Raw genomic sequence first — 27867 nt, forward strand, 5'->3', positions numbered from 1 at the left:
ATAGCTGGAACACCTTGACTGATCTCATACACATGTTCATACATTTTCGTTTATTGCAAATCATGACGTAGGACACACCATCAAATCCTGCCGTACGCATTTCATTCGTTCATTAAAGGGGGGCGGTACATTAAGGGAGGAGACAGAGGGGACTTCCCAGACGATTTTGTCTTTACAAATATTAATTACGCTCTACAGTGAAAGTCATTCAATCTAGATCTGTTATTGCGACAGTATCCCGTGACAAGGCTGTGCACATCATGGATGGTAAGTAAACTAACTTTGGCTTGACCCAGACCAGGCAACAACAGGTATTATAAGATGCAACAACAGGTATTATAACATACAACAACAAAAAACGTATCTGTAGCCTAAAGTATATTTCCAGCACTTGGCAAAGTGTAATATAAAAACATTTTGAAGTTACTTTTTAATTAACGCTTTAACATTGCTTCGTGATTAAAGCACTAGGTAGTCTTTAACCAGATTTAATATAGCTCAAAGTTATTTAGTTAGGCCTATACGAATCTGAAAGATATGAAACAATTATCCCAGCTATTAATTTCATACATTTTCTAGAAATGTAATATCCTGTTTAACTTCAAATGATTTAAACTAGTTTGGGCTTTGTACAATATTTTTTAGAGGCCAGTTTACTTCCTGTTTGCTTACTTGTCTGCCTTGTCTTTTTTTTGCTTCACGCCGACTTTGACAACAGTTCATATGCCATCCTTGATCGGGGACCGTTCAAATATGAGTAAGTTTTGGAGGGTGGGCTCTAAACCTGTTTACTTGCCTCTACAGCCAAATGTTCGTAAATGGTTGGCTTATGGCTTATAGACTATATCATATTATCTTTCTCACTATCCCTGGGTTGGGTATTGTTTCACGTTTTCACTTCCTCTAATGCCATGTTACGTTTCAAATTATCTTGTGTTTGTGTATATATATATGTGTTTGGATGTAATGTAAACAGTATTAATATTAATAATGTACATAATAATCATGATATTTCAGACATAATTCTCATAAATTACATTTCTATGTTTAGTGGTGTCGTCTTTTTAGTGTTTGTTGTTTACCTTGTTGGTACCTTCCATCAGTGATTTGCATAGCCTTCTTTCTCTTTTTGCAAATTACTTGACACTCAGACATGACACCACATTTTCAAAAGCTGAGCTCATTTCACAAAACATTGTAATGACATCAATCACGGCTTATGTTGATTACTTTAAAACGTTTCCTTTAATTGGTCACATGCTGCTGTTCTGCAGCTGCACAGCAGCAACCACCGAACTCCCATCTCTTGTATTTGACTTTTGAGGGGCATTTTGTTTGTCCTCAGGTTGAACTTCTTTGACTACTCTTAGAGGTTAATTAAACAGATTTAAAAAAAACAGTGTACCCCAAGTATTTGACAGCATTGAGGTGTGCCAGGCAGCAATAGTACTACACTTCAGAAGTACCTGCATTTCTTAACCTGACCCTGTTTTGTTACAGTTGCTGAACCCGACATCCAGATCTTTGAGCAGCCTAAACAAAGGGGCATGCGGTTCAGATACAAGTGTGAGGGCCGTTCTGCAGGCAGCATCCCTGGAGAAAGGAACTCTGACAACAACAGAACCTATCCCAGCGTACAGGTGAGCACACAACAGCTGTACTCCACACCAGGTCAGAACACTGACTTTAGCCACAGAGCCTGTCTACCCCATTGAACAACAGTTTATTGGTGAGGGGAGCAGTACCCTCATGTTAAAGTATACCACCAATCCCAACTAACCAGTTTTCAGGATATTTTCACATTCCACTTTTTACACCACCTTAGTTTTCTGATGAGTGGACAGTACCTTAAACAAAATCTAAACTTGACACCCAAGTTTGTAGTGAAGAAAGGTACTGCCAAACTATATAAACTAATCTACAAACTAAATCTGAAATAGACTACTGAATGCCACCAGCCCAGTTCCTCTAAATGATGAGGAATCAGTTTTAGCAACCATTTTATTATTAATTAAGAGTAATCAGTCAGAGCAGGGTTTAATTAAAAAATTAAAGAAAATAAACTTTGTGGGAAAATGCACCTACCTGTGTTTTGAACTGTTAAACCTCTCAGTTGAGGACCCGGAACAGCAAACGGTGGTTCAGGCTGACCAAATCAAATGTAGATTGTAGTGACAACATCTGTATGAACTTTGTATTTTAAATAAAGCATTTTCTGCTGGACAAGAATTATGGTAAGTGTTAAAATGTTCTTCTTTTTCCTCATTGGCAGATTCTGAACTACTGTGGAAAAGGCAGAGTGCGTGTTTCTCTGGTGACAAAGAACGAGCCCTACAGGCCCCATCCTCACGACCTGGTGGGCAAGGACTGCAAAGATGGCTCCTATGAAGTAGAGTTCGGCCCTGATCGCAGGGTCATTGCGTGAGTAATGCTTTACCCCAGCTGCTAACATCATCTTCATGGTGTCATTTTAATTAAGAAATGGGAACCTTTGTAACCTACCAAAAATGGCAGTCTTTTTTTGTACACAACTGTATGCACAAGACAAAAAACAAACATGTACAGGCATACACACTTGTTTTTTTATTGGTCTGTTCAGAGTCTGTGTATGATGAGTGATACACTGAGGGAATTCCCCAGTTTGCCTCACTGTTACTGTGTGTGGCATGTGTATCTGTATGTGTGTGTTTCTGAATGTGTGTGTCTCTGTGTGTGGGTGTGTCGGGGGTAGGTTTGTGTGTGCATGTGTGTGTAGGTTGGTGGGTGTTTGCATGTAGGTATGTATGTGATGTTCAGGACCGTAACATGGACATATCACTAAATATTTCTCATCATTTCATTGATTGCTTTGACCTCCAGCTTTCAGAATCTGGGGATTCAGTGTGTGAGGAGAAGGGAGGTGAAGGAAGCCATCGTCAAGAGGATGGCCGGAGGCATAAACCCCTTCAATGGTGAGTCACATTAATCCTCATACTTGATACAAATAGTTTGGGATCCAAGGCCAACTTGGCTTTTAAAACATAATCATGATATACAATCAAAGCTAGTCACAATGTCTATAATAAAGTATCTATGGATACTTGGATAAGTATTCCACAAGTCCGGGAGATTGAACCAAGTAAAAAAAAAAAAAAGACACTTCTTCACATTTAAAGAAAAAAAGCTAAATCCTGGTTATGGTATGTACACACTAGTGCCCTCAAGTCTCTGAGTTGGACTAAAATGGATCCTTCCTAATTGCAGTTTAGCCTCAGCACGCCTAGTGTATCTCAAGTACTAACAAGAGCAATTCTACTTCCCCATTCTTCTTCACAGTTGCTCAATTCAGCGCTGTGCTGAATGTCACGTGAGGCAGGGTAGGGGGGGGGGGGGGGGGTGAGACCGTAAAAAAACACACACAGCAACACATCAACCAAACCTTTGCTCATAGCTATGTTGAACACATTCCAGTTTTGCAGTGGTGTTGTAGGAGGTATCCAGGTAATCCTGTTGATATTTCACTGTTAGCAGGTAAGCATGTGAAGGAAAAAGGGGTTATTTTTCCCATACAAAGCACTGTTCAGACATGCCAAACAGTATGTCCAAAGATGAATTTTTATGTATGATGAGTCATCAATGTTCTTTATTGAGTATTTGGATTGTAATCCATACTCAAATCAGTACATTTAGCACCACGGCAGTTCGTAACAGGGAAGTGAGTGGAGGGAAGTGGTCTGGCATGTAGTACCAGTTGGCTGCAGGTAATGTAATGAGGAGTTAGCACAGAGTTGAAGAGAAATAGAGAGATCCTCTTGTGAAAGGAAGATTAAAAGAGTTTAAAAAGCAGACTTTCTCCCAGTTATACCAATCAATTCTGAATGCAAGACTCAATTGGGGTATGCAAACTGGTTTTCCCAGACAGCATTTCCTCATAGCAAGTGTCCATGAATGCAGCCGGTGTAGTGTGTGTCTGAAATATGACTTGAACTGCTTGCAGTCAAGCATACCTTGTTCTTACACACCTTACTCAATTACTTGAGTATGCCCTAAGAATTTCTACTTAAGAAATATCTTAGAAAACGTTTTGTTATTTCCAGACAGTGGTGCGTGAACCAGAGCACTGGAATGCACAGGGAAAGAGAAAAACTGTGTGAGATCTGCTTCACTTCTCTCTTCAAACTCACTTCTGCAGTGAAACTCAGCTGTTTCCTGTACAGAACGAGATACACACACAGCACCCCCCCCCCTTTCCCCCACACCAACTTCCTGTCTGCTTCTGGCTGAGGGTGGTGGCTCCAGTTTAGCTTCACCAGCTGCATGTCAGGTGCTTCAGAAACAGCCAGTAATGGGATTGGATCACCTGTGTTACAAAGGCAGAATAACCCTGAGATCCAGGTCATGTGTGCCAGTCTCAGTGTCCATACAGAGGCTGACATCTGGCTATGAGGGTCTGTGTGACGAGTGTAAGCAATGAGGAGTTCACTCCAACTTAACAATGATGAGGCGTTTCCTCAGAGAAGTAAATCACCTACAGCTTCTGCATTTTGCTGTGATGTAGGGGAAGCAGTCAGAGCAGCCTCTTGATTTTGTGGATTGTGTACTCAATCGTGTACCATAACACTTCAGCTGGGATTTTGATTTCACACAGTGCTCCCTCATGTTAACAAACTCATATGCTGAATCAGGTGTGACCTTACATCTAAGTAACTCAATGAAGCAAGCCATAGCATATTCTTCACTAGCTATATGCTTACAAAGCTTTTCGTATGGCGTCTGGGCTGTAGAGTGTGTGTATAAGTTATTAGTCATTCAAGAGAACAGAAACAGCATCATGGGTGAAGTTTCCACCATGTGGATATTTGAAACCAGTCTCCTCTGTTAGCCTACTTTCTCCAACCCTTTGTCAAATATACGCGCACTCACTCACTTATCTTATGACACTTTTACATGAATACAACAAACACACACACAGCACTCTAATACCCACACACTTTACTGTGAATGTATTCTGTTGCGGCCCACATCTCTGTATACCACATACCCAGTCTTTAAGCCTCCCTCCCTCGCTCTTCACTATTTTCTTTTTCACCTCATGACCAACTGTGACTCACTTTGACTAAGCAAAAATTGAAAATGTTCTTTATCCAAGAGTCAAGTGATTTGTCATTTTGTGTCAGATGGAGTTTTAAGTAGGGACATCCAATACCACCCACCACCCACCCCCACCCCTGTCTACGAAAGTGTTCTTGTGCCAGAGGTTTGCTCTGTACGTCAACTCTCCCTCTCTCTCACCTGCTTCCATCCCTCTTTGTCTGACGCCCCCCTCTCTCACTTTCTCTTTCTCTCTATCTTTCTCTCACTCTTCAGTAGTCGTCATTTAACGCCCAGGGATTCTCGTTTCTTGATTAGAAGTTACACACGCACACACACATTTCCACCTGCCATGACATCACTAAGCCTCAGCACGCTCACAGTCATAGGTGGGGTGGCCTCTGCGTTGCCTCAGGGCCAAGCACGTATGTTGGAGAGAGAGAGAGAGAGAGAGACAGCAAGAGAGTGGGCAAATGTGAAAAACTGTGGTGGGGGGTGTGAAGGGGGGAGGGGGGTGTTCTGTGTGAAGGCTTAAAACGAAGCCGCTTGATTTGCAAATTGTGTGAGCGTGTCTGTGCGCGGGGCCTATGAGTAGGCTGTGGAAGCACATCTGTGACGTTTCCAACCACTGTAAGCTTGAGGCCAGTGGAACATAGTATACCACACACTTCACTGACAGGACCTAACCACACACCACACGTTGCATAGAAACTAACTGGACTACTAACTTACAAAGCACTTCCTGCCCTACCCCCCTTACTTTTGTCCCCCTCACAATGTATTCATGTCCATGTGTGATTGTGTGCCCAGTGCCCCAGGAGCAGTTGCTGCAGACTGAAGAGTACGACCTCAACGTGGTGCGCCTCTGTATCCAGGTGTTCCTGCAGGATGACAGTGGACACTACACGCGCGCCCTCCGACCAATCGTCACCAACCCCATCTATGACAACAGTGAGTTGCTGAGTTGCCCGTTGGTCAACACCGACTGGTGTTGGCGTTATACCAAACCAGTTCTAACTGAAAATAGCCAGAACTCGGCTCCACCTGAACTTTTTTGTGGATTGCATTTTGTGGAAGCTGTCATGGGGGGAAGTGTGCTATGGAAACAGTGTACACACATACACCCACAAGCATAGTCTCACACTTCCCTACATTGAGAACAACTTCCCTATCCCACTCTCATAGAAATATAGACAGAGTTTTTATCACAGTATCAGTGCATAACTGTTGTATAAAAGGCTATATTTCAGTTTTAGAAAAGGGTGTGTTCCTGGGTGTGACCTTGTGTGTTTCCTGACCCCCAGGGGCCCCAAACACGGCCGAGCTGCGAATCTGTCGCGTTAACAGGAACAGCGGCAGCGTGAAGGGAGGGGACGAGATCTTTCTCCTGTGTGACAAAGTGCAGAAAGGTATGACCCAGTATAAAGTACACAATCCATGTTGTTTGTATCAGTTACGCTGCGTGTCTTTTTTTCAATCACCTGCAGTATTGATTTTGATATGTGGGTCTCTCCTTCTATCCTTTCATATCATTTCATTTGTCCTACAGGCCACCTATCCTTTTGTTTGTCCATCCATCCATTTTCCATTGGCTTTTTCCATTTTCCACTTTAAACTATTATTCTTCACGGATGACAGTCTTAGTGCAGTTTTTTCCATAAACGCATGCCCCTCAATCCCCTCATCTCCTTTTGTTATCCATCCCATCCCTCATTCACCACTTTCTGTCCTCCAGATGACATCGAGGTTCGTTTCTTTGTGCCGGGAGGTTGGGAAGCCAAAGGCTCCTTCTCCCAGGCCGATGTCCACCGCCAGGTGGCCATCGTGTTCAAGACGCCGCCCTACTATGACCTGTCAATCATCAGCCCCATCACTGTGCGAATGCAGCTGCGCCGGCCCACAGACCAGGAAGTCAGCGAGCCAATGGAGTTCCGCTACCTACCCGACGACAAAGGTGAGGAGCCAATGTCTGAGTATAAATACCCTGGGCCTAACAAAAAACAATCCCCCAAAAATGTTCTGTAGGTTTGCAGTTCTTTCAGTATACGTTTAACAAAAACAGTTGCCGAAACATTCCTAAATTGACCTGTGCACACCGGGAAATTGTCTCTCCCGACATGGGATTTCACATTATCTTTCTTGACTTACTCTCGCTTGGTGGTTAAAGTTGTGTTGTTGTAATATGTCCAGCATATTAGAAGTATACAAGTGCCTCTCTTCTCTGGAAGTTCCCAGTTGTTAAAGCTTTCTTTGCCGTCCCTGGGTGTGTCTTTGTCTACCTTCATGTTATATATGTGCTTTACAGTGCAGTTCTCCATGCTGTGTCAGAGACCTAAATACTTGTACCTTGTTGATCTGCGTTGAATCATTTGATGCATCCAAGCTATGTTCATCCTTTGTGTCAGATTTTACACCCCCTGCCCACTTTACCAGGCCATAATTAATGTGTTCTTTCTGCCTGGTTATGCAAGTTATTTTTTAACTTTATGTAATGTATATTACCTAATACATCAAGTTCATTTTGTTGTGTGTTTGTGTCTACGTGTAGACCCTTATGGCTGTCAGGAGAAGAAGCGAAGGAGAGAGCACTTGATGAAAACCTTTCCTCTGTTAAGCGGTAAGATAAATCTGTACTATGTCCTCTATTCAATATCTTGGTGTGTGTGTGTAATTGTGTGTAACACCAGTTTGTTGTCCCTCTTGTTCAGATGGCATGAATATATCGAACAGACCCAAAGTAGTGTCTCAGAGCTCCAGAAAAGGTAAGAATAATAGTGTTATCTTAATGTCATATATACATGTACTTGTATGTCCACTGACAGTCACTAATTATTTATTCAACATTAGACAAAACAGTATCTCAGGACCAATTGTGTGCTCGCAGATTATAGTGTGTATATATCATGTGTATATATTCCAGTGTGCAACATAAATCATGAGAAAACAATACTAACATCAGCTCTTCTCCAACCAGACACAGCAAACATGTACCTGAAGCAACCTCCCATCCCTCAAATAATGCACCCAAGTCCTGAATACTACAACCACAGTTTTCAGCGACCCATGCAGATGCCCAGTGTGTCAACCAACCAGGTGTGGTCACACCTCAACCACTCCCTGTCATTGGATAGCATTCGAGTTAACCCTCCAAGCACCAGCAGCAGTACGAGTGGCTTACCCCAGCTCACCACGTTGGACCTGCAGTGTTTAGAGCCCAACGCTCAGGGTTCCTCTGTCTGCCAGGCTAGGCCTGGCCCTCCCCACCACCCCCATTCCCACCACCAGCAAGCCCTCCAAAGGAAAGAGCCACTCCCTGTAGTCCAGGCCAGCCAAAGTGGCCAGAGCTATGGTCTTCCGACACCCTGGCATAATGTCAACCCTCTCCCCTCAGCCCAAGGCCCCCTGGGGAATGTTGAAAACAGGGGGGCTTCCTTGGAACTGGAGTCATTCCTAGACCTCCAGAGCTTTGTAGGAGGGGGAGACCAGACACCTGTCCAGCTGAAGCAGGAATACCAAAGTGGGAGGCCAGAGGGCCAGGGCTCTAACATGGCTCCTCCTCTAGACCCCAACCAAGGTGGCTCATATGCCAACTTAGCCCAATGGTCTGCAAGCAACGGAACTAACATGGAGGCAATGAGACAGGAGGGCAGCGGAAATGCCAACATTCAGGCCCTCAAAAATGTACAAAGCCCCTTCTCAGCCAACGGGGGGGGACAAGACGGCTGCTGTAACTACCTGAGCCCATGGCCAAGCCAGTATAACGAGTGACAGTGCAGATTTTTGTCTGAAGTCTGAAGAAACACCCTTGGCAGCTCATCAAATGTAGGGGAGAGCTTTGACGTGTGACAATGAGTCACAAAATGTGCTGGATTGTGGTGAATACTTGTGAAATAGATCTGATATTCAGGGCAAAATGTTAGTCTACTGGTTGTGATGTATTCTCTCTTGTCTCAGTCCACCTGAAGGGAACTTGAGTGTGCTGTTCGAATGCCATTTATTATGTTGATGTTTTTTCTTGTTCTACAGTATATGGGATTATAGATTTGGGTTTCACATTTTAAAGTTAAAGCTAAAAATGACATATTGTTACAGTTTTGGCGTCCAGGACTCATGTGCACATGCTGTCTGTAAGAATGGCAAAAACATGTTTAAACTCCCAAGAAGTTACTCACATTCCCTTTGAGGAAGTATGGAAATGTCCAGTCAGTAGCACTGTTGTGTTCCTTAGTAATGGCTATGTCATATTAATCACATGTGCTGTCAGAATAATGGTGTTGAAAAGAAAATTGATGCACTAGTACCACTCAATGCTTTTTCTCTCAATTGTATATAGCTTTAATATTTTAATTAAGATGTTTCAATGCTGATGGCTTCTGTTTTTTAAATACAAAATACTTTGTTAATAAAGAATATATTTTATTCCACACAGGTTTGGCATTTTATTGAACAAATTATTTTGAGTTTTGGTATACCTCAGAGTTTGTGGTTAGTGCTCATCAAACTAATATTTTCTTATCCAATTTTAATAACCAACCATCCAATATTACTCTTTCACATCAACAAATTGTATGTAAAATTGTTTCACTTTTTTAATACCAACATATAAACATAGTAACATAAATAACCATTAAAGAGTTGGGTGATCAAACTGCTTTATTTCTCTACCCAACTGCACATTATGTACACATAGGTACTCTTAATTGTGTCAGGGGAAGCAATACGAATCATAAGCAGAAGCAGCGGATGTCAAAACAAAGAAGTATTTTATTAAACTTACAAGAAGGCAAAACAATAAATCCACACAGAAAATACAAAAAAAATACTTACCTGCTCTAGGCTAACTCAAAACAAAGGCAAACCTATAAACTCCAGGCAAGAAGTTAATCCAAAACCAAAACAAAGAGTCATAAACCCACACGGGAGCTCTGCAAAGAAGAAACAGACTGTTTCAATGGACAGATAAATATGAACATGTGATAATGGAAGGTCAAGGTCATGTGATCTGCTACTATGACTCCACACATAGAGAGGGAGAGGAGGAAGGCGGCTGATTAGCCTGGAGTTATGGCTAATTGGCTGTGAAACTTTGTGACTGGCAACAGCATAGGGTAAACTGTGAACGTTACAGGGACAAGTGAGATCACTTCCTGTTAACGTGACAGAAAGGGTTATCCTGGGTCTTTCTGTTGCAAGGAACATGTATGTATACCTCTCCTTCACAGAGGAGTGACATGGAACCTTTCATGGTTTGAAGTTGTATCCATCCTTATTTAAGAAAAAGAAAAAAAAGATCAACTTGAGCAACTTTTTTGAGGCTGAAGATTCAATTGAAAAAGGGGTCATTGTTCTCCCTAGTGGAATTTGTCACATATTTTCCCAGTTGTGTACAAAAGTGCTTGGGACTCTTTTTGGCATGCATATGTCATAGTATCCTTAAACACCTTACATGTAAGTCATTTGGGGAAATGAGGGGATTAAGGGATTGCCTAGTTCAAAGTGAGAATGAACGCTTCTTGGAAGTCCTGTGGATTGTTGCATTATGAAGGAAACCCATTGGTCACCACTATTACTGTTTCTGTTGGTCAAACACTGTTGCAACACTGGCAATAATGTGTTTAACCACAGCACTTTCAAAATCACTAAGCTTGTCGAAATTCTTTTAGTTTCTGTCTTGTTCATTTCTTAGATTTAGTAAATGCTAAACCGCACAAAATACATTTCTTCATCTGTAATTATTATCAATGTCTTTTTTATGTAGGTATAACTGCTTCTATCTGACAGTTCAAGAACACAGTCCTCTTAGGGACAAGTCACTTACACTCCCAACAATAAAAAGTAAGGTGTGCGTACTCGTGTAAGTTTACTATCATTAAAGGAGCAATTGAACCCTAAAATGGAGAACTGTTTACGCTATGTTATGTTATTTGCAAACATTTCCTACGTTGTTGGGCTGCACATCAAGGAACACAAATAAATAATGAGGAACCTTTATTTTATCTGCTACCGGTAACACTTTCTTCTGCTTTATTATTGGAATGTGCATTGTAAAAACATTTTGCCTCTCATTGATTGGTTTGGCTTCTGTCTGTGCTCTTAACCCCTGCTCTAACTGATTCAACTAATCAATAACTTGGAAGGAATGGCAGACATGTTTAATCTAGATTACTGCACGTGAACTGTAAATGAAAACCGAATGGATTTGATCTGATTTAGATCAAGATCAAGATATGTGATGCAACACAAGATTTTAACTTCAATGGCAACTCAACATGCCATGTTTACAGTATGAAAGTGCAAGGCACCACATCAGCTTTTCAGTCTTATCTAGTTTCTGTTTTCCAAATTTGCATCTTGTTACTTTTCCCCTCAGCATAATTCAGATTGTAAAATATCATGTATCTAGTTCTTTTACCATTGTACACAAATACAGGATGTATGTGGAAATCAAAACCTAGAAGGGCAAAAGGTGCTTTTTTGCTCGTTACAAACTGAATGATTTGTCTTGTGTGTCTTTCAGACTACGTCATTACCAATGAAGACAGGACGTCACGTGTTTACGATATTTGTTTTCTTTATTATCAGGACAGTGTGAAATGCAATAGAAAAACGTTGTTTCCTTCCTGTCTTTGTGTAAGTGAACCACTACCACGGAGGTGCATGGTAGGACTGAGGTACACCATACCTAGACTATATCAGCGTGCTTGTGTGCTTTTGGTTTGGGAAGATCCCCCCTGAAGGCTCAATTTACGATCAACAACCATTGAATCCCCTCAACATAGAGTCTGCAAGACAGACTTGCAGTTCAGTGTCTGCCATCCAAGATTGTCTTTTAACCTTTTGGTCCCTTTCTTGATGTCATGATGCATGAAGTTGAAAAGTGTATTTGTTGTATGAAATATGACATTGTATTGTGCAGACGCATGAGTGCATGTGAGTGTGTTTATGCATAGTATGTGTGTATGAGGGTATGTGTACAGATGGGTTTGACTTGTGTGATATTTGTCATTTGGAAGGGTCATATAATTGGGTATAGGCAGCAAAGAGTCTTCAGCTTGTGTGTGTGTGTGTGTGTGTCTGTGTGCATGCAGTTATCAGTGTGTGCGCTTGTGTAACCTTATCCTGGAACACAGTTAGACCTGCTCTGCTGCTTACTTCCAGTAACGCTCCTCCTCCTCTGCAGTGCCCTCCCCTTTCCTTCCTCCTTTGTCCTCTCAACCCCTTTCCCTGCTGCTGTCTGATGAATGTCAGACTGAGGTGTACAGAAACGTTTACTAAGGTTGACCTAACTCAAGAACTCACCCATTCAATTGAGTGACTTGTTCCTTTTCTTTAAATCAATAAAATCATTGCTCACTTTTCTATTTTAACACAGCAGAGACAAGTTTAGTGGGATAACATTTAAATTATTTTTCCTGAAGATTCTGCACTCGAGCGTCTCATCACACACAAAAAACACATTCTCTTAATCTATAAGCAACCATTCCGTTTTTTTTTCCTAAGGTATAGTCATCTACTTATTTAATTGGATATACAATATTTCTGCAAATCATTGCATCCCCCCCAAAAAGCTGACATTCAACCTACTGTAATTGGTGAGGAGGACATTTACAAAAATGTTTTTCCATTGAGAAACTTCCTGCAACATAATTCATAATTATATATATTGTCACCTTGTGTAAAGCTGAAATAATACCTCTTTCTAGCCTTAACTCATATTTCACTGTAGGGGAAAACCCCTTACTCTCCACTGTAACCATTTCATTAGCTCTGTGAGTTCATACTCTGTACGGTATGTCCTTCTACATGTTATGAATAGACCATGTGGAAAACTGGTTTCAGTATGGTTTTGCATTCCCTCATTTGTTTCTTCTGTGTTTGATGCAACTTTACAGTGTTAAGCTATCCTTTATGCCTTTGAGTTGTAAAATTCTGTTCATTTGGTTGAATTGTACACAATGCACACATTTCAAAACAAACTAACATATTGCACTGGTCAAATTATCTGGTCAAATATGATGAAACGATGAACGTCGATCTACAAATAAATCCACATCAGATTGTAGTAACCATTGAAGACATCTGATATTAAAGATTATTTGTAAATTAAAGTAAAATATTATGTAAATTATAATTGTATAGGCTTAACCACTCAACTACTCAACTCATGCATTTCACTTCCTTATTTGACAAGCGGGCATGCAAAACCATGTTGACATGTGTCGAGTAACAAAGACACACACCCCCCCACACACAAAAAAACAAACAAACACACAAACAGAAAGAAAGAGTACAGAGAGAAACTAGTGTATGTGAAAAGTCCTCAAAGCAGCCATGTTGCATGGCAAAAGAACCTGACATAAAAGCACGGGACCATGGGAATTTCTTTAGGTATAAGGAATGTAAAAGTTTTTACCCATGAAACCATATTAAAAGTAGTAACATCTCCGTGAAAAGAGGGACTAGTGTATCAGTGTTACTGAAAATAAACAGACATTTACTTTTCCTCGTGGGAGGCCAGTTTAGTTACTGTAATACAGAGAAGGATACTTTTCTGACCTAACCACAACTGCATTTAGCTGAGAGTGTATATGAAAGTGTTCTCTGTATGTAACCCTTAAAATTATATTTTAACGATATTGTCATATCTGCTGTCTTACTGTTGCATTCTTTTAAATCTGTTCTCACTCATTTGTAGCAGGGACATGGGGCACAGGAGCAGGGACTGGAGGGGTTGCAGGTTGGGGGAGTGGGTGGATAGTGTGGCTTCACAGCTTAAATGTCACTGTGAGACCCCAAATACCATGCCAATCATCAGCAACACTACACCTCCTCCCCACACACACTTGTCATGAAAGCACAATTATTGATTCCCACGTCTCATTTGGAATCTGAAATTCTAAATGCTTGCCGTCTGCTGCGAAATATACCTCAAACTGCATGGTGACATCAACTGCCCATACTACAATCCCACCCTCTACCAAAACACTGTAAGAGCGCGCCTTGTCTACACCCACACCCACCCACACCGTGACATCACACTGCCTCCACAACTGCATCACTCTTCACGCTACTGTACAAACGAGCTTTCCCTATGGTTAGTGCAACAGCCACTCCTCTCAGAACCCCAAGCGAATGTCACCCGCCCACACATCATCTTGCAGCGGCATGCCTCATATCTTCTTTTGAGCACAAAACAAGGGTCCTACCTATGACATACATGACCAAATGTGTCGGTGCTGCTGTAGAAACACAACACGTCATCTCACTTTTATAAACAGATTACATGATTGATTCTCTTATCTAAATTAGCACATTTTTGATTCTGTTGAACTGAGAACAACTGTTTTTTCATTTCATGTTTCACCATTTTACAATCGCAACCCAATTCCATACGTTGATTTCATTAAGGTTTATTTTTTAGAAAGGCAGCCTAGGTAAACTGGTTGCTGATCACCCCACTTAAAGGCCGGTATGCCGCCTGTATCCTACTACATTTTCAACACAGTGAAGTGTTGCATTTTCTGCAATACAAACGAGATAAACCAATGTTTTCGAATTTAACCTGGGGGCCTTACAACTCTTATTCCATTCCTGCGATAGTAAATTCCTTGTCTACAATAGTAAATTCCTTGTTTGTGCAATTACTTGGCCAATAAAGCTTAGATTCAGATTCGAATTCTATGAATATTCTTAGTTAAATTGATCTGTATTTTCTGTCGTATACTTAACGTGTGGACACCTGATATAGAGCTATATCAAATGTTTTCAGTCTTCGTCTTTTGTAGCCTACATATTCAGCCTAAATCATCAGCAAAGATCGTTTTTATTGTACCAGGTCGCCCTCTTTTGGCCTATGGAGAATGACGCCCAAAAAGACTAAGCAAATCGAAATAGAGAATGTTAACGACACCATTTCTTATTTAATCCATTATTATAAAACTTCCCTAAAAAGACAAGCAAGACAACAAATCAACAAACATTTTCAAAATACTGACTTTTTTAACAACCAATACCAATAGCCTTTTTTCTGGTTGCGTTTGGTCAGGTCTGTAACGTCAGGCACTCCTGCTATTGACTTCGGTACAGTACAGTAGCACTTCTTCGACACAAATAACAACAACATGGCATCGCAGCCTCCTCCCAAACCATGGGAAAGGCGGATTCCAGGAGCTATGGGTGCCCCAGTAAATTATCGGTAAAAACAAATCTAATATGTGCAGCTAACGTTACTTCACAGTTACAAGTACTAGTGCTAGAGCTAAACTTGTTCCGAGCTAAAGTTCGTTTTATCCACTTCTTTACTGTCAATGTCGTGTGACTAGCATATACTAAAGCTAGCAATTAGCCACACACCTGATTATTTAGCTAGCAAGGATAGCTAAGTCGTTCCTTTCGCTACGTAAGGCGTTGTTTAAACTTAAGATAAGGGTAATATGTTAGATTAATTATCGTCTGCTATATTGCTATCATGCTAACGTCAATCCAGCAACAAGCAACGTTACTATTAGAAGGTGAATTTCGTGACGAAGGCCTAACTACCAAGCTGCCACAGCTAGCTACCTGTCAGTTTCAGTTAGTTAGATGACATTAGTAGGCTACAGGGTTAGATTAGGTTTGGCAGTGGTGATTCTAGCTAATGCAGCAGCTAGCTGCACACAGACGAATTTGATGTAGGCTATTTCACGCACACAATTGACTTTTCCCCCACCAATCACCAATAACACTTATTTACCAGTCACCTCTCTTGCTAATTAACAGGTCAGCAGAATTTGGTCCAGCTGGTCCTTCCACCTTATCAGGACCACCGGTTCTGACCCGTATGACTCCACCACTCCCCCCTCGCCCCGTCCAGCAATCCTACCGTCCTGCCTTCAACTCCATCCCGTCTTCCTACAGTCCCTATGGAAGCTCCATGTACCCGGGATACAGCCCTTACAGCTACAGCGGTGGCTATGGCCTTGGCGGCTACAACCGCTTGCCCCCGTCCGAGGACGTGGCTCCCAGCCGCTTTGTGCAGCAGGCTGAGGAAAGCAGCCGCGGGGCCTTCCAGTCCATCCAGAGCATCGTCCAAGCCTTTTCCTCCGTGAGCATGATGCTGGACGCCACCTTCTCCGCCGTCTATAACAGTTTCCGGGCGGTGTTGGACGTAGCCAACCACTTCACACGACTTCGGGTGCACTTCACCCGTGTCTTCTCTGCGTTTGCACTGGTACGCACTTTGAGATACCTCTACCGACGCATGCAGAGGCTCCTCGGGCTGAGGCAGGATGCTGAAGTTGAGGACTTGTGGGCAGACAGTGCAGGAGATGTGCTGGCGACCACTGCTGCGAGAGGGGTTGGAGCCGGAGTAGATGACCCCAGAGGCACGGTCAAATCCTGGCCCATCTTCCTGTTTCTGGCGGTCGTCCTCGGTGGACCGTATTTGATCTGGAAGCTGCTGAGCTCCACCCAGGAGACTGAAGACACTGGTGAGCCCACATTCCCTTTTAGCTTTTATGTATGGATTTGGGATGTGGGAGCATGGTTACACAATATGTTAGATTCACGGTATATTGCACAGCGGTCATGAACACTGTTCCTTGAATAGGAGTAAGGCATACTTGAGTACTAGATAAGGAGTCAATAGGTCAATATCTAACTACGAAAATGATTCATCAGGTGACTGCTTTTATCTTTCCATGCAGCTATCAACTGGGCCAGTGGGGAGGATGACCATGTGGTGGCCAAGGCCGAGTACGACTTCACAGCCGCGTCTGAGGAGGAGGTCTCTATGCAGGCTGGAGATATGCTCAACCTTGCCCCAAAAGGTGAGATTACCAACCAACTAGCACTTAACAACTTTCTGTCAAGGCCTGGGACAGTACACACTGACCTGTCCTTTATTGCCATATTTGTGTTATTTGTCCATGTGGAAAAATTGAAAGCAGGATTCCACTATAGGGTAGTCAGATCTGATATCTGGCTTATCTGAATTCTACACTATCAGTGTGCTACGTACAAAAGAATGAAAGTAAAATGAATCCGAGTTTGTGTTCTTCTGTCCTGTTTGCAGAGCTACAGCCCAGGGTACGTGGCTGGCTGCTGGCCAGCGTGGATGGACAGACCACAGGCCTCGTCCCAGCCAACTATGTAAAGGTTCTTGGTAAGAGGAGAGGGCGTAAGCACACTGAACAAGATAGGCTGACCCAGGCTCAGCAAAGCAACCCAGAGGGCCTCAACCTGCCTCAAAACCATCAACCTGCTCTGGCAACTTGCCCAGGGCCAACTTTGGTCCCAAGCTTCACCCCAGTTATATACCCCGGCTCAGCCAGCACCCAGGGTAGCTCACTGGAGCTGCTGGAGTCAGTGTACAGAGAAACAGAAATACCCCTCAACACAGGAGCACCTTACTCTAGTATAGCCTCAAGCACTGTGCTGACCATACCAGAGAGAATTGACCTGTGATAACGTAAGTGTCTGTGTGTTTGTTTAGGTTCTACAAAAAGTGAAGTCAAATGCTCAAATATCAATTTTTGTCCAATGTTTGTAATCTCAATAAGATTCAACGTTTGAAGTGTCTCTTAGCACAGTTATACTGTGTAATTACAGGTTATTTTCAGAATTCATGAATATGTTTCAATAGGTTGATGCTGATACTGGGGTTCATCATATTGGACACCTGAAAACCGTTCTGCTTTCTGTTGATTTGTGGTTGATGAATTCTCATTACGGCTTAAACGTAGCAGTCTGGGTTCCACGTTCACAATTTAGGCTTGGTAATGTGATACACGTTCTAATCATGTGATATATTTAATTCTCAGAAATTAGTTTTACAAAATGTTCATTGATAGAGAAAGGTGCACTGGTGGTCTATGTTAGCAGTTTCTCAACCAGCCAAAATGGTCCTGAGAATAACTTTTATGCCTTTGTTGGATGTGTTGTTGCAGCCACTTCCATAAATTACAAAGTTTCAAATCAGACACAGACATTTTACCCTGTTCCAATCATGAATTGGTTCTTAGAGATAGCTAGGCTAATGTTATGTTCAAATGTTGGTAAAATTGTGTGTAGCCAATGGTTACATGTTTAGAAGGATGGTGTGGATGGAAAAATGTGTATGATGTTGGATCATTTTCAGAATCAAGCCCTGTTTGGGCCTGTAATTAAAACTTTGTAATTAAGTTGTATTAGTATATTTGTTTTTTGTTGTTGCATGATAGTAAAGAAAGCCCAGTCATTTTGATTATGATCATTCACATTGCATTCACCCCCTGCTGTCTAATAAGGGTGTAATATGTAAATACTCTGTATTGTAAAAACGTATATTTTCAAAACGTGATTTAGGCTCCCATTTATTTCAGACAAGGTTGTATTTTTTTTAAAATTCGTAACATAACTACTGGCAGGGCTAAAGTAAACAGGACGTTTGAATTAGCTAGCCTACTACTACTGTAGTACAGTACAGTAGCTCTAGCTAGAATTCGATCACAAGGCTGAAACTTCGCAAAACTTCACTGTTCCCTCGAAAATATATATATATATATATTAAGCATACTTTAAACTAATTCTTCTGTGATACCTATATTGAACCTAGAGAGTTTCAACCAAAGATAATAAACACGTATTAACATTTTCCTCGGAGAAACATTCTTTCTTGTCTACTTACTAGTAGCTAACCGTTTAAGATAATAATCAACCCCTAGTCTACGGTGCGCCCTGGTTACTAAGCAACCAGGACGCTACGGAGCACCTGCTGCACTGCGGCACTGGGATGAGAACACATTTGCGGCACCGGAAGAAGAAAAAAATCAGCTGTTCAAAAATGTTTTTGGTGATGATGGGGACTTCGAAATAGTCATTGTATGGAGTTCCCACACTTCATGCAGTGCTGCTTAGCAACATATTTTACCTGACTACCAAATATTTTACTCTTAGTAGCAAACTATTTGCTGGCTAGCTAAGAATAACACAATTCTGAGCTTTACAATTAGTGCTAGTCTAGCTGCCTTGTTACGCTAGTAGCTGACAAAGCTAGAACTACGTTATTCTCTGCGATCGTACAGCCAAAGCAAAGCCTGCAAATAAGAGTAAGTAATTAGCTAGCTAGCTTGTCAACAGATATGGTAACTACATCCCAGAAGGATCAAATTAACCAAGTCACTTTGCCATTTAGCATTGCCAAGGTAGTCTAGATTATCTAGCTAGTAGATATAGAAAGACTATTGCCAATAATATGCTCTGGACCACACTGCAGTAGCTGCTAACGCAAGTCATATCTTATTTGATAATATTATGTCAGCTAGCCAAAGCAGGCATTTGTCAGCACCAGCGAGTATCTTTGCAGAGAAAATCTGTTGTAGTAAGATGGCTTGCTATGTACTGTATGTGCATTTGTTGCCTTTGTTGTGGCTAGTCTAACAGTCAGGATATGTATCGTTCTGTTCGACTGTCAGTTCAGATGATTTTATTTAGCAGGGACGAATGGGATTGGCCACTGTTTGGAACTAGGACACCAGTGCAGGCAGAGAGTCTTTTACCAGAAATAGGATAAAAAAAAAAAATATATTCTGACCAAAGAACCCCAGATTATATTATAAGATTGAGTTAATGTATTGTAAGTATTTTACATCTACAATGTTTGGGGTTGTTTTAACTACCCTGCAGACATGAGTCGCTTCTGCTCCAACAACAACTTTCCATATGACAACAACATCCTAGTTTTGGACATGGTACTGGGTTCTCTCTGGGGAGTGCCACAGCCTATCAACTGGGATAATGTGGCCAAACTTGTCCCTGGCTTCACTCCAAAAGAGGTATGTCCAACCATGAGAACAGTGCATGTTAGATATATTATGAATCATTATACTGACCAGTGACATGATTTAGACTACTCAATAGATGTGGCTATATAAACAATTCTGGATATTGTAGCAATCATAGCTACTGTGATCGTTAAAGCTACATGCATATGTAGCTACATACATTTGAAATGGATATTTAAAATGACTATATAAAAAAGGTAGATATTTATTTAATCATGTATTAGTTTTTTCATTTAGCAGATGCTTTTATTGAAAGTGACATAAAGTACAGGTGGTGATTGGAACCTGTGACCTTGATCTGCAGTCAGAAGATCTACCCCTGAGCTATACCTTTCTGATTCTGATGCTTAGCTAGTAATGTAAAATATGTAGTTATATAACAGTAGTTCATTGCGAGAGCCAGACCAAAGAGATAAATAGATCACATCTCTGTATTGTTTTCTAATAAACATTAACTTATTTACTTTGAAAACATTTAGTCCTTGTACTGTACAGTATGTTGTGTGTTCTTGGTATCACAGTCATTGCTTGGGTCTTAGTTGGGATAATGCAGCATGTAAAAACAAAATGAGGCAGACAGTGAGTTAAGAGTTTTGTTATGGACTTTATTGCTACCCACAGTGTGCAAGAAGATTTGAGGAACTAAAGAATACAGGGGAATTCCCCAATGCAGATGACCAATGCAATGGGCTGACAGCAGGAGGCTCCTCCCCTTCAGACACCCTTCCCACATACATTAAGTCCTCCCTATCGGATACAGAAGAAGTTGGGGAGACTGGCACCAATCAAAGCACTGGCCTAGTAACAGGTGAAGCTGATGGGTTCATACGCTTTTAAAGCAATTCCCAAACCATACTACAGCTCTTGGCCGCGTTTCCCAGATTCGTTAAGAAGCTCTTAACGCTAAGAGCTTCTTAGGAGCGTTCTAAGAGCGTTCTGAGCTTCTTAACGAATCTGGGAAACGGGGCCCTCGTCTTGGACCTAAAGACTTGAAGGACTACACCCTTCAAATCTTCTTGTGCCTCGGGTGGTTGATTTGTATCTTCAGGTTTGAAAGTGATCTCCTCAGGAAGGAGTGTGGCCGTGGAGAAAGCGAGGCGGGCCTCAGGTGAGGAAGAGGAGTTACCCCAGGAGGAGCGAGGGTGAGTGGAACACAGAAGGTTTACCTTAATGTATCGCAAATTATTCACACAGACAACTCCTGAGTTATCAAGATGAACTGAAGTCAGATCTGTCTAGGAAATACCACTGTTGAGGAGGTAGCAGTTTGCAAATCAGCCTGTATTCCCAAAAAGTTTTTATCAGAGTTTGTGGTGATTCATTTTATTTCACGTGACGTTCAAGTTTTTACTTTGACAGCCAGCCACTCTCCAATACAGGTGTTTCCCCTACACTATACATACTAAGATGGCCTGTCTGTGTGTGTATTTTTGCATTTGTATCTCTCTCTCCCCCTCGCACAGACCCAACATGGTAATCCATGTGTGTGATGAGGCCAAAAATCTGAAGCAGGACTTTGTGTGTCCCCGAGACCTTCTGGTGAACGAGATGCGCTACTTTGCCGAGTACCTGTCAGTGGACGCTCAGCGCTGGGAGGAGGTGGACATCTCGGTGCACTGTGACGTACAGATCTTCGACTGGCTCATGAACTACGTGAAGAGGTCAGCCGACTGCAACAAAGAGAAACCCAGACTTGGTAATGAAACGCAAACTATGGCGACCAACGATTGTGACTTCATGTCTAAATATATTCACCTCACATTTGTGGATGCCATCAATGGCCTTACTGTGTGTGAATCAGTCAGTGGCTCTTTGATTTGGTCATTCAAGTTGTTGGTGGTGTGTTTTTGTTTAGTCTCTGCCAGTGTGTTATGTGGTTGGTTAGTCGTTTGGTTGGTCATGTGGTGTTTGTTGGTTACAGAGCCCAGCAATGTGATCTCAATCCTGATCTCCTCCGAATTCTTGAAGATGGACACGTTAGTAAGTGTTGTGATGTGAGCTTGTTGGCTATGCAGTGAATGTAAAGTGATTCGGGCCCAGAGTTTTTTTCCTGGTGCAGTGCATAGTGTAAACAGATCTGTGACTACTTTTTTATTGTTGCATCAAACTAAGAAATGTCAAATTGTCTAGCACTGTTGTAGTAGAAAACAAGGGGGTTTTGAACTGTAATCTGTCTATGTTGCATGGTTTGCATGAGTGGTGTTGTTTTGTATATACTGAACACATTTCTTTCTCATTTAAACTGGGATAGGAAGAACTGTTAAATTGTGTGGCCAGTAAACTCACATGGCCATGCAAAGACATTACTCTATATCGGTCCATAGTGGTTCATACAAAAGGGAACTAGAATTAGAATGAACCCTTGTGTTATCTTCGGGTCATTCTGACCCATCAGTCATTGTGACCCACTGTCGTATTGCGACAACTTTACCGCATACAAAAACAAAGTGAAATATTTTCTTTTAACCGTTGGGCTGTCTCAGACCCCCCACATTGTGAAAGTTAAAAGAAAATTATTTGTATTTGTTTTTGTATTGGGTAAAATTGGGTAAACACAACAATGGTTCGTTATGAACCTTTGGGTCATGTGACCCGAAGGCAGCACAAGGGTTAAGTCATTTTGCCTGAATTGCACCATGTTATTCTATTGCTGCAAATGTAATTTGACCTCAAAATTGGTGATCTAATATCCAGTCCAGTTCAGCATCTTTTCTAGAGTGGTTTTTACATACTTCGTAAACCATGCCAACTGCAAGATGAAACCTACCAATGACCACACTTCAGTGAGTGATGCCTTGCCCATCATTCTCAGGTGGAGGAATGCATACAGTATTGCCACAAGCACATGACCGCCATCGTGGCCACGCCCTGTAACATGAACTGCATCAACAGCAATCTCGCGGCACGCATCGCTGACCTCTTTGACCACAATGAGGCGGACGAAATCAAAGACAAAAAAGACAAATTCAAAAGGTAAGTCAGAGCAATTTTTTTTCCCCGTGACAGAATTTGTGCATTCTGATCTGAACAAAACCCAAAAAACAATAATGCTTAGTTAAAATAACAAGAATCATTTCCCCGTAACCCCACCAGCAAACTGTTTCAGAAGAAAATTGAGCGTCTTTTCGAGGTCAACTACAAGAACAAAGATTCCCCGGGGAATGCAGCAACTCTGTACAGGCAAGAAAGCCCCTGTTTGTGTGATGGTGGTGGTGGGGGGTTTGCACTCAATACAAGTGTTTCATCCACCTTAACTGCATTTCCTTCCTCAGGTGTGGTCTGTGCCTGAAGCTGCTGACCAAAGACACAGAGCGACGGGTCCCTTGCATCCCAGGGAAAATCAACGTCGACCTGCTCGGAAACATTGCATACACTCACACCAGGTTGGGACATGGGTTCCACTTGGACGCCTTCTAGAAAATCCTTCATTGAGAGTCAATTAAAAACTGTATGCGTTTGAAATGTGCGTGTGTGTGTGTCTAGGCAGAAGAGCTGGGAGGTGCATGAGTATGCGAGTGGTTTATATGAAGAGCTGAAGTCCTGGGTGTTGGTCTACTGGAGGATCTGGGGCACAGTAAACCATTTAACCTGCTCCTGTTGCCAACAGGTACGCGTGCGTGCGTGTATTCATTATTCAAAGTGCTCATGCACTTGGACCCGTTATTACAGTGGTGTGTGTTTGTGTGTCTGTGTCTGTGCAGGCCTTTGTGTGTGCTGAGCTGTCCCACTGCAGGTACCATCCTGAGAGTGTCGTGTACTCGAGTAGGGGCTCGGAGCAAGGCTGGCATGGGACTGGTATGTACCCCTGCTGCAACCAGAGAGTGCTTCGCTTTGATCCCACCGGTATGCCCAAGGTAGACACACACACACACTCAGACAAATACACTCCCTCACACACATACACACACACACACACACACATACTCGCTTCAACTCTGCCTCTGTAGTTCAGAATACAGCATTAAAATGCAATACATACAAATCGAGCGGTTCGGGGTAACGTGTGTGTGTTTGTGTGCATGTGCACAGGGCTGTCAGATGAGGGACCATATCGTGAGTGCGTCCGACAATGGAGACTGTGGAGACCAGCAGTCTGACTCTGAACAGACGAGACTGCTGAACGACCTGCTACTGCATCGAGACGCAGTGTGTGTGCTACACACACAACCACCGGAAGGGTAGGAAACACCACCGTTTTTCAGTCAATTGTTGGAACAAAAAAAATGTTTTATGTTGTTTTTCAATCATATTTGTGTGTGTGTGTGTGTCAGGCATGTGGAGTCCCCCACCAGTGCAGAGCGGGTGCTGGACTGTGATATCCTGCTGGAGCCAGGGCTTCTGGGACCTCTGAGAGGAGAGTGTAGTGCCGTAAGTCTCTCTCTCTGTGTGACTCTCTGTCTCTCTCTCTCTGTATCTCTCTCCATAACTCTCCATTTTAAGATCAGTAAAATACAAATCTGTGGGATGCTTAATGTCACAGTTATCTCCGGTTTTGAACATTAACCTAACCTCTTTTCAATCCCTTTTTTTATTTGTAGTTTTCACTGTTGAAGAACTGGAGTCTGCAACTGGTAGGCTTTTTATGTGTTTACTAAAAGGTTCAAGTCAGACCTGTGAGGTTAGCACAGGCTAACTAACTGATTCACTTTGTTTGAAACTCAAATCCGACCGTTGACATTTGGCAGAGACAGCAGTCCCTGTTTTCAGAGGACGAGGAGTACACCACAGGGTCAGAGGTCACTGAGGACGAGGTCGGGGATGAGGAAGAGGTGTCAAAGAAACAAGGTGTGGTACACCAGCCATGGGGCCTTTTAATCTGTGTGGGATTGGATCCTGAAATTTAGGGGGGCAGTTAACTGAACATTATATTTTATGATGTGCTTTTGTTCCTAGTTCCTACTGTACTGTATGTAGTTACACAAAGCTGATCCAGTGCTTCTGATGGGGTCATTTTGGAGTGTTGATGTCTGATGGATGTATATTTCCAGCTGCTAAGAAGGCAAAGAAGTCCAGCAAACCTATGAAAAGGCAGATGTCTTCACCCAATTTTCAACGTAGAGAGAAAGCAGCTGAGAAAGTGAGTTTGAAGTGTTACTTTATGTACAGTAAGTGTAGTTGGATAGGAACTTAATGTCAGTATTTCGGTTATAAAATACTTAGCCTTATTGTTTGGTTTAATATAAGAATTTGTGCACATTATTACAGGGGATAGGTTTATAAGAACATTGATTTATACAAATTATAGAACCTTATTTGATCTATGAATAGCATCTCAGTAGCAGCTTTAGCAGGAATATAGTTTCTTGATACACATTACTATTGTTCTTGGTGTATTAATTCTGAAAGAAAAAAAATAAGTAAAGCAAAAATGCTTTAAGATATCATGAAGTGAAAAGACGAAACAAAGGTTTTCTCAACATTGCCCTTTAATAATGCCGTTCAAATACAAAACATTTATAGGCAATATTTAAAATAAATCTTTGTTTTTTACATTTGAGTCATTTAGCAGACGCTCTTATCCAGAGCGACTTACAGTAAGTACAGGGACATTCCCCCAAGGCAAGTAGGGTGAAGTGCCTTGCCCAAGGACACAACATCATTTTGCACGGCCAGGAATCAAACCGTCAACCTTCTGATTACTAGCCCCATTCCCTAACCGCTCAGTCACCTGACTGACATAGAGAAAATATTGGGTGCCTTACTGCCTTCAGACTTTTGCACAGTACTTCATTTTATCACCGGTCCAAATTGAATTTTTACGTTTACAGAACCCCTCACGGGACAGCACCCCTTTCACGTGAGTTTAACTTTGTTCTAAAAAACATAATTTTCAGTTGCGCTTCATAGTTGACGATACGGAATGCTATTTGTGCATTAGTTAGTTCAAAGAATGAATCAGCGCTGGGTGATGAGGGAGCTTGTGGATGTGTCTTCCAGAGTGAGTGCTCAGAAGAGTAAATGGGACAGTGCTCGCTCCATGCGCTACAACCAAGACGCCCAGAGAGAGGAAGGTAACATGGCCACCACTTACTGACAGGAGGTGGGGTTTTTTCCTAGTAGAAACCATGTTTACTGTACATAATCTCCCCTCTTCCTGTACCCCAGACCAGCGGCGAATGGTGGAGATTATTGGACACCTGACTAAGATGAGGTTTGGGGACCAGGAGCAGAGCAAGGCCAAGGACACAAAGGAGGTACACTCCTGTAGAGCAGTAGACCTACAGTATCAATACACTTCCTGTGGGACGTCTCTGGTTGTGGTCAAGTTTATTTGATGATGTTAGTATTAGCCTAAATAAGCCTAAAACCCTGTGATTACAACTGTCTGTGAGAACTGTGGTCAGGGGTTTAGTTGGGTTTGTCATGTGGTCATGTTGGCAGTGTGTGTATTGTATGTGGTTGTGTAACATGTGGTTGTTATTGTAGCACGCCGGGGGAATATATTCTCGTCTGGAGGCCCAGTTCAGGAGCTCCTCCCAGACCGGCAGTCGACAGAGTGGATCGGACAAAACCCTCAGGTACCATGTGTACTTCTGTAGACACGCGCACACTAACACACACACTTGTCCCCATACACCGTGAGAGTGCAAGGCTACAAAGTATCTTCGTATTCTCTCTCTCTTTCTGCGTCTTACATTATCCTCTCGTTCTGTTCTTCCCCCCCCTCACATTCATGGAATCTCGTAGAACAAAGGCCCGCTTTGCTCAGGTGCGGCCCACATAGACGGAAGGACACCCATGGAAAGGAAGAGGAGGAGAAAGATGGGGAGATCCTCACCCTGAAAATGAAGCGTAAGATCCCCCAAAATCGTGATCCTAGAAAGAGCCCCTCCTTCCTAACTCGCTCCACTCTGCCCTCGTTAAGAACGGCTCCTGCTTGGGTCCCACTTCAGTGCTAGTGGTTTAGCTTTGCCATAGGACTGCGGCCCACCTCTAGAGCAGTCCAGCCCCCATCAGCCTGATTGACCACCACTAGGAGACCGCCAGTCACCCCGTTTCCTCTCGCTTGTCAAACTGTATGCCAATGCAATACATCAGCGGTCTCAAACCCTGCTCCTAGGTAGGCACAGAGTGTACAGGCTTTTATTCCTGCCCTGCACCAACACCCCTTCGTGTCAATCTACATTCAATTAGTAACAGTCTAATTTCACTTGTAGTCAACTTATGTTTGTGCTGGACTAAACCTAAGTACTGTCTGCTGTAGGTGTATTTGGACCAGGGTTGGTGACCTCCTGAACAAAGTTCATCCTGCTCAACCTGCGTAGACTAACCTTAGAATCTTCCATAGATAAAAAAGTAGGTGGTTGCCACTAGACATATGGTCAATAGAATTCTTGTTGCTATTTCTGTGTACCAAATGGATAAACCATAGCACTCTGGGACCAAGATAACATGAATGAACTGTGACTGCTCCAAAATAAAATGACAAATAGCAACTATTGGATGTTTACTGTGACCTATTCTTGTACTGTATGCAAGCCAGGTATAGGTGAGATTGTGTACACATGGCTGAGTGCTTTCCTGTAACTGTAAATGGCGTCGTTATTGGTAATCTTGTTTGGGAGACTCAGGCTCTGTGCAGTTCAGTTCTTCTCCTTTAGGTGTCACCAACCACACTTAGAAGTTTAACTTTGCTTCAGTGGCACCAAAATTATAGCCTCAGATAGTGAAGTTGTATCTGTAGTTGCATTTTCATGGTGTCAGGCATTTTGATTTTACTTAAAACTATTTAACTATTTCCATTCCTATATGGCTTCTTAAGGTGGATTAAGCCAATTTCCTAGGTAAAAAAAAAAGAATTGTTATGCTCATCACTTGATAATTAATACTTGGTTTAGTTGATCTAATACGTTTCTTCCGTCTTTGGGGTGAGTATTTTGAGCTGACATTGAGTGGTTGTTTGTTGGATAATTCTGGAACCCTGAAGTGTAGCTGTTGCTATGCCAGGCTGGCATAGGTGAGTTGGCGCTGCCCTATATCTATCTAGGCACAACTA

The 27867-nt window shown here is 42.3% G+C and overlaps 3 protein-coding genes across 4 annotated transcripts; all 3 read left to right on the top strand.

Moving 5' to 3' along the window:
• The first annotated feature begins 165 nt into the window (after positions 1–165).
• rel (v-rel avian reticuloendotheliosis viral oncogene homolog) lies at positions 166–9498 on the top strand. 2 transcript variants are annotated; one of them, XM_067236951.1, is made up of 11 exons: positions 166–267; positions 719–757; positions 1501–1640; positions 2273–2421; positions 2860–2951; positions 5881–6021; positions 6375–6479; positions 6806–7024; positions 7619–7687; positions 7779–7832; positions 8045–9498. In XM_067236951.1, exons 1-11 carry the CDS (start codon positions 261–263, stop codon positions 8836–8838), a joined length of 1809 nt encoding a protein of 602 aa, XP_067093052.1. In that variant the 5' UTR covers positions 166–260; the 3' UTR covers positions 8839–9498. The 2 variants fall into 2 exon arrangements, with proteins under 2 accessions (XP_067093052.1, XP_067093053.1); XM_067236952.1 differs by lacking the exon at positions 166–267 and adding an exon at positions 293–311.
• A 5641-nt stretch (positions 9499–15139) lies between these two features.
• On the top strand, positions 15140–18231 carry pex13 (peroxisomal biogenesis factor 13). Its single transcript, XM_067236439.1, has 4 exons — positions 15140–15265; positions 15829–16538; positions 16755–16877; positions 17123–18231. The coding sequence occupies exons 1-4, from the start codon at positions 15192–15194 to the stop codon at positions 17512–17514; spliced, it is 1299 nt and encodes a 432-aa protein (XP_067092540.1). The 5' UTR covers positions 15140–15191; the 3' UTR covers positions 17515–18231.
• A 1484-nt stretch (positions 18232–19715) lies between these two features.
• sanbr (SANT and BTB domain regulator of CSR) lies at positions 19716–27289 on the top strand. The gene is made up of 20 exons (XM_067236486.1): positions 19716–19862; positions 20493–20679; positions 20920–21013; positions 21335–21567; positions 21793–21851; positions 22684–22844; positions 22965–23051; positions 23144–23254; positions 23355–23478; positions 23573–23725; positions 23901–24049; positions 24143–24239; positions 24410–24442; positions 24557–24656; positions 24860–24948; positions 25640–25668; positions 25809–25882; positions 25977–26065; positions 26298–26389; positions 26559–27289. The coding sequence occupies exons 1-20, from the start codon at positions 19716–19718 to the stop codon at positions 26593–26595; spliced, it is 2145 nt and encodes a 714-aa protein (XP_067092587.1). The 3' UTR covers positions 26596–27289.
• Positions 27290–27867: the final 578 nt, after the last annotated feature.

Source organism: Osmerus mordax, chromosome 5, assembly GCF_038355195.1.
Source record: "Osmerus mordax isolate fOsmMor3 chromosome 5, fOsmMor3.pri, whole genome shotgun sequence".
Lineage (NCBI taxonomy): Eukaryota > Metazoa > Chordata > Actinopteri > Osmeriformes > Osmeridae > Osmerus > Osmerus mordax.

Excerpts from the sequence above, each read along its gene's own strand:
- rel (XM_067236951.1), top strand. Across the intron at positions 758-1,500 it reads CGGGGACCGTTCAAATATGA|TTGCTGAACCCGACATCCAG; the intron begins GTAAGTTTTGGA and ends GTTTTGTTACAG. Across the intron at positions 6,022-6,374 it reads CAACCCCATCTATGACAACA|GGGCCCCAAACACGGCCGAG; the intron begins GTGAGTTGCTGA and ends CCTGACCCCCAG.
- pex13 (XM_067236439.1), top strand. The coding sequence starts at position 15,192 with ATGGCATCGCAGCCTCCTCCCAAACCATGGGAAAGGCGGATTCCAGGA. Across the intron at positions 15,266-15,828 it reads GGTGCCCCAGTAAATTATCG|GTCAGCAGAATTTGGTCCAG; the intron begins GTAAAAACAAAT and ends GCTAATTAACAG. Across the intron at positions 16,539-16,754 it reads CCAGGAGACTGAAGACACTG|CTATCAACTGGGCCAGTGGG; the intron begins GTGAGCCCACAT and ends CTTTCCATGCAG.
- sanbr (XM_067236486.1), top strand. The coding sequence starts at position 19,716 with ATGAGTCGCTTCTGCTCCAACAACAACTTTCCATATGACAACAACATC. Across the intron at positions 24,949-25,639 it reads GAGAGAAAGCAGCTGAGAAA|AACCCCTCACGGGACAGCAC; the intron begins GTGAGTTTGAAG and ends TTACGTTTACAG. Across the intron at positions 26,066-26,297 it reads AGGCCAAGGACACAAAGGAG|CACGCCGGGGGAATATATTC; the intron begins GTACACTCCTGT and ends TTGTTATTGTAG.